The sequence below is a fragment of the Macrosteles quadrilineatus genome, unplaced genomic scaffold, assembly GCF_028750875.1.
Source record: "Macrosteles quadrilineatus isolate MER2022 unplaced genomic scaffold, UCM_ALF_1.0 Scaffold_2__2_contigs__length_208266976, whole genome shotgun sequence".
NCBI classification, from domain to species: Eukaryota; Metazoa; Arthropoda; class Insecta; order Hemiptera; family Cicadellidae; genus Macrosteles; species Macrosteles quadrilineatus.
Window position 1 is genome coordinate 24,346,197 of NW_026542595.1, and position 6,439 is coordinate 24,352,635.

A 6,439-nucleotide genomic window follows, 5' to 3' on the forward strand; every position below is an offset into this window, starting at 1 on the left:
AAACTGAAAAAAGTGCAAAGTTTTCATGGTTTTTCGACTCCCAAAACTAAAGCAGACGTCAGAATCCGTCGCAAACTCACAGGACTCTTATTTGGGACCCCCAAAAGGTATTAAAACACTTTCCAGCTTTAGACGATTTTTTGGGGAGCATATGTCTAATTTGCCTGGGCTACAGGTACAACTGTGTATATTAATTAATTATTTAATTTAACAACTATAGAAAACCGGCGACACGGCACGATAAACATAACCTCACAAAACAAAACTACAGTAGTATTCACTATTTTGGCTGATCTCTAAAATAATTGCGTTGACAGATTGAGATCGCTCGCTGCACCCAGCGCTTGTCGTGGCAATAGTTTAAACTACTGTTTGGACGGAGTCCTCGGTACGTCGCTCGGGTGGTCCGATCGGACTGTAGTGGATCTGTGAAGCTCGCCATGCAGCTGACGTGCTGACTGGACTGAGCTGACTGAGTATGGACTGACTGAAAGTGGCGAGATTGAACTGTCTAGCTAGGCCTAGCTAGGGCGAGGTCTAGTTAGGTCGTGTTTGTCGACGAGTAAAATCACAAGTCTAAATTTACTTAATAATTCTAACTTTAGCTTTGATGTTGACAATATTTATTTGTCTGTCAAAACTAAACTTGCCGTCCTATTCAATTATGTTTATATGCATTAAAATAATTTTAATTTTTACGAGCTCTTTGGGCCCCCTAAGGGCTTGGGCCCCCCCGCATTGCGGGGTTTCGCGGTTCCTAGATCCGGCCCTGGTGACGTAACATCATTGTCAGAATCCAACTCCTCGATATCACAAATCTTTGGTACAGCACCTTTATAACTCGTTAATTCAAATTTTTATCACACCTTATACTTTCTACTTTACTTTCTAATGAAATGGCAACCATACTAATGTAGGTATTTTATCAAAAATAAGTCTGGACTTCATTCACTGTACAGAATGTCTTTCTTCAGCAATGAAAGAACATTAACACTAATACCAAAACCCCGGTCTGACAGGCCCACGGGAATTTTCAAAAACGCATGTTGGCAACACTGTTTACTTGGGAGATTCCATTCCTCCAATACCTTCCCCCCTTTTCCTCCCCTACCTATTGATATATTGTTTGTTCATTTTGCATGGGTGCCGTGACCTTGACAGGTTGTCTTTTCATAACGTGTCCGTCTCAGAAGCCCAGCGTTAGTGTATTTTAAAGCGGGGTCTCACAGGCCGAGGGGTTCGGTTTGTGTGTTTCTAAGGGGGGTCCATTATTTTTCAAACGGGGTCTCATAGACCGGGGGTTTCGGTTAACGTCAGCCAAAGTAGGGTTTCGGTATTAGTGTCAAGAACAATTTACTTTGCTAATGTCCATTCCCATATTTCTTTTGGCCTAAGTCTTTATGGTGCAAAAACAAAAATAATATGGATGATATTCTAAAACAAAACAAAAAAATCAATAAGAATTATACTAATACCCCCGCCGCAGCAAACCTGCAGACTAAGCGAATTTCCATTTGATTTACACTGAAATGTCTACTTAAAAATATAACATTTATTCCCGATTTAAATAGAATTAGTTTAACAAGTACTTAGGTTTGCTGCATCAGGGAGGTAAAACTGTTTTTTTTTTGTTAATAGTTAGTAAGAAATAAAAACATTTTTCAAATTTGATCAAAATATGTTCATAAACAAGCAAACTACAACAGTTTACTTATTCCCCATAAGAATAACATGGGAATTTTAAATTTACAATTTTTCGGAATTTTCTCCGTAACCATTAGGCGAATAATAACGCTTCAATATACTAAATTATTTGTTTTTTTAAGCTCTACAAAATGGTTTGGAAAGAAATTGCTAAATTTTATGTTTTTTGGGTCAAAAATGCAAAAAACCTATTTTTACCCCATAAAACCCCGTTCCCATGGTCCGATCATGCTGGATCGCGAACTCGTTCGAATAAACGTAGGTTTACTCGTTTGTACCGAATTTAATCAAAATCAGATCATTTTTGCTCGAGTTATCGTGCTAACGGACACATATATATATATATATATATATATGAATTTGAACGGATGGTGTTTTTGGTCTCTAGGGACCTCGAAACGAAAAAAAGATACCGGTCCCGCGTCCAGGTCTTATCATGAGTACTACGGTAATAGCTTATTCCCTATATGGGAAATTTGCTAATATTCCCTATATGGGAAATTCGCTAAAATTACAACATGGAGGAACAATTTAAAAACCTTAAAATATTAACAGTCTATGGCCAATATATTTATGAAACAGTAAAACCTTACAGTAAATAATAGTCAAACAAGCCTTAATTTAAATGAAAGGCCCCACATTTACAATACAAGACATAAAAAATATAGATTTAAAACATGACACTTAGCTAAGATTTTATGAAAAATACCCCCACCGCAGCAAACCTGCAGACTAAGGGAATTTCCATTTGCCTGATTGAATTCTATAAGTATAAAAGAGGATGTTTGTATATATATTTGGCAGTGATAAACTCAGACACCGCTGAACCGATTGCCACGAAACTTGGTACATAAGTGTAGAATTTCATGGAATAGGTTTATACACCATCAATTTCGTGATCCGTCCAATCGGCTCCGCCCCAGTGGCTCCGGAGTTTCCCATGTTAACCTTATGAGAAATGGAATTAATGAATCTTAACAGCTGTTTCAATTAAACAAGTTGGTTCTGTTCTATGATGTTCAATAGCATTAAAGTTACAAGGATTACCAACAGGGTGCAGCACTATTATTTCTTTTACATTTATGACAACAGCTAATTTGCAACCAAAAGGTGAGTGAGCATAGCGAACAAACTTCAACCTGGAGGCGAGTAAGCGTAGTGAACGAGCTAACCTGAAGGCAAGTGAGCGTAGCGAACGAGCTAACCTGAAGGCAAGTGAGCGTAGCGAACGAGCTCCAACCCAAAGGTGAGTGAGCGTAGCGAACGAGCTCCAACCTAAAGGTGAGTGAGCGTAGCGAACGAACTTCAACCAGGATGTGATTGAGCCATGCGAACGAGATCATCTTGAAAATTAAGAAGTTAAACGGGGCAAAGCCCGCGGGTTACAGCTAGTTTACTCTAAAATATCTCCTTAACAAATATCACATCTATTCCCCATTTAAATAGCATTGGTTTAACGAGTACTTAGGTTTAAGGTTTGCTGTGACATAGGGAGGGTAATTTTTTTAAATGTTACTAGCTTAAGAAATGAATACATTTTCTTAATTTGATAAAAATATAGTCATAAACAAGCAAAATACAACAGTTTACTTATTCTCCTTTAGAATAACATGGGAATTTTCAATTAAGGCTCCGCTCTACCTGCACGGCAAACTCGCATTACAGTTCGACCAACTGCCGCATGGCGCGCTCCTCGGCCAGGCGCGTGAGGGGAAGGGACACGGCCTCCGTGGAGGGGATTAGTTGGAGGCAGCCACGGTACACAACAACAAATGCTCGCTTATCACTGCGCTCAACTCTGCCACTACAACCGTTGGCTACTCACACTGACCACTGACTATTAATTGTGCTTACAGCACCTATGAAATCTCAAATATTATAGCTTAATATCTTCCATTTAAGTATTAAGCTTGCTGATTTTACCACAAATTTTATTCACCCTCTCTTGAAAGTTAATCTATATATATAAAATCCAATGTATGTTTGTTTGTATGTATGTATGTTTGCTTGTCCTTTATGGACTCCGAAACCGCTCGACAGATTGTAATGAAACTTTCAGGCATTATTAAGCATTATTCAAGGATGGTTTGTGTGAAGTTTGGTGCAGATCCGTCAAAAGGGCTCCGCCCCAGTGGATCTGGAGTTTCCCATGTTAACCTTATGAGTACTCAAATGTGTTTATGTAAATTTAGATTAAGAAGTTTCTAATCATCATCATCCAATAATATCAATCATTTAATGTGACCCATAACTAGCTTTAAATATGATTCATACTAAATGATTCATGAATTCCATTTCATATTCGTTCGAAATTTGTCTTTCATTCCATATCATACAAATTTCTGAGGAGATAAATTGTAATATTTCATGTCATTTCATTCATTATTTAGTATTAAGTTTCTTAAAATGTTAACTTTTGTTCATACACCTTTGTTAATAATCACTCCTCAGAAAGGCTGGCCTAATATTCATTTTCCTAATTTATATAATTTCATTAATATGTTCAATTAATCATTAATAATATTCATTCCATAGCCTATATATATATATATATATTTTTTTTTTTTTTTACAAAGCCCACAACTTAATTATTTATTAAATATGTAAGAGAATAAATACATCAAAATTTCTTATAATATCATTTCAAAATTAGTCCTTAAGGAATCAAAATTTAAGAAGCAGTGAAAGTGATCCCATGTGTTCAACAATGAATGATGTGAACATTGAGATTGGAGAGAAGGAAGCCATTGGAGAAGTTGAAACTGTTAGTTAGAAGAAGGAGTCCAAATTTATCTAAATCAAATTCATTAATATAATCAAGAAGACCAGTTTATATCAAGTTATATCACAGTAGCCTAAACCTCAAGAGGACTCAACTCCATCATTGTTATCTTCAAAATTAAGTATAAACTTTTTTTTTTAATCTTTTAAATTCAGTACTAATTGGACTTACCTTTTGGACAACATCTAAATTAGATTTTTCATTGTTGGAATTTGTAAGTTTAACATCTTAATTAGGCCTATTTGGACACTATTAAATTTATTAATTCTTAGCATTCAAGCCAGCACGACACCCTACCCTGAGATATATCACATCTAAAGTATTTGAACCTTTATTATTCAAACTTATCTTATTTTATTTCATTTTAATCTCAACCCCACACACCATTGTCAGTCCTTTCATTGTAACGTCAAGCCTTTTCTCATTGCATGTTTGTTCATTTTTTTTAAATAAAATACCTTTTGTAATTCATATATCTTTGTTAATTTATTAACTTTAAACATTTATGGAATAGGCCTAGCCTAAAATGAATATTGTAAGGTGAGTTTACAACATTCATCAAATTTGTTGTATAGTAAATATCCATACCTATAATATGCGCTATCACAAATATTTGGGGGAGCGAGCTGGTCTAGTGGTTAGAGCGCGGGACTCCGGTTCCTGGGGTCCCAGGTTCAAATCCCGCCAAATCACCGATGGATTTTATCGAAGTGATAAGCCTGAAGTAATGTGAAAAATAATTCCAGGCTCGTGCCTAGTGACAAAATTAAATCATAAATATTTAAATGTAATGGTAATTTATATGTTAGAAACATTGTAATCATCCTGAGACTTAGTCACTAAGCATTGACACTATTTAATTGTAGGTATACAATGTATATTAAGTGAATAAAGAATATTTGAATTCACGCCAAGCATGAATGGATATTAGTGTAGGATGCGTGGCGCGATCTTGTAGTCTTGTTATTGACTAAGGCCGACATGTTCTTTAGACACAGCTGTTAATTAAAAGCCCATACAGCCAATGGCAACTAAGGGACCTACAGTTAATAGTAGAATCCAAACCACATTTTTGCCTTGTAATTAACGAATTGGTCTATTTATCAGGATAGTACAGCGGATAGTTGTACTCACTAGTGTGGACGTTAATTTACACCAGGGAAAATCGCATCCTCAGTGCATACCTATAAATATCCATAATTGATTATGTCTTAGTAGCTGGATTACAGGACGACGCTACCGTCCCAGTTGATTCAAACACTTCACACCCTTTAAATTAATAATATAGAGGCCCTACTGTGGTAAAAATAACAATGTCTATTGACAATGCTTTTTAGACTGTTACACACAAAATATAAGAGTAGATTAATTATTGTCATTAAGACTGTATAAACTAAACTTATATTTTTCAGATTCACATCAACCGTACAACTTGAGGATCCAGGGCCAGCTTCTAAAACTACAGAAAAGCTTTTAACTCTTTTCAAAGAAAAGTTGAAGGGATGGGAAATGCAGAGTACTGACGACTCAATACAAGTTGACTCAGTGTTCGTAAAAATTGAAGGTGCAGAAGATGAACAAAAGACTGTTTTTGTTTCATGGACTAATCAAGAAGAAGATTTAGGTTCTTTCATTGTTGATGTTTTACGCAACATGGGTTGATTAAAAATATGTTTAACCAGTTTTCTTTTTATGTATGTAAAATAAATTACCAAATATATAGTTTACCACCCTTATGAGACCATCCCGAGCTTTTGCTATCTCATTGGACGAATGAGCATTTTCAGGCTGTCTCACTGGGCGACAGCCGTTAAAGGCCTCTTTTATGCATGTCCTTTTCCGTCGGGTGGAATCTTAGGCCCCTTTTATGCAGGTTTTCCGCCGAACAGAATCCGCTGGTTTTTTATGATTCCTGAGGGGGGGGGGTGCCAGTGCTGCCAACTTTGTTCATTT

The 6,439-nt window shown here is 36.3% G+C and overlaps 1 protein-coding gene across 1 annotated transcript in view; it reads left to right on the forward strand.

Annotated features, from left to right (window-relative positions):
* LOC128986980 (integrator complex subunit 11) overlaps positions 1–6,211 on the forward strand; it is a 55,562-nt gene extending 49,351 nt beyond the window's left edge. The window contains exon 2 of the mRNA XM_054407619.1: positions 5,899–6,211. Within this exon, the coding sequence (XP_054263594.1) occupies positions 5,899–6,148 (250 nt within the window). The 3' untranslated portion in view covers positions 6,149–6,211. The remainder of the gene's footprint in view (positions 1–5,898) is intronic.
* Positions 6,212–6,439: the final 228 nt, after the last annotated feature.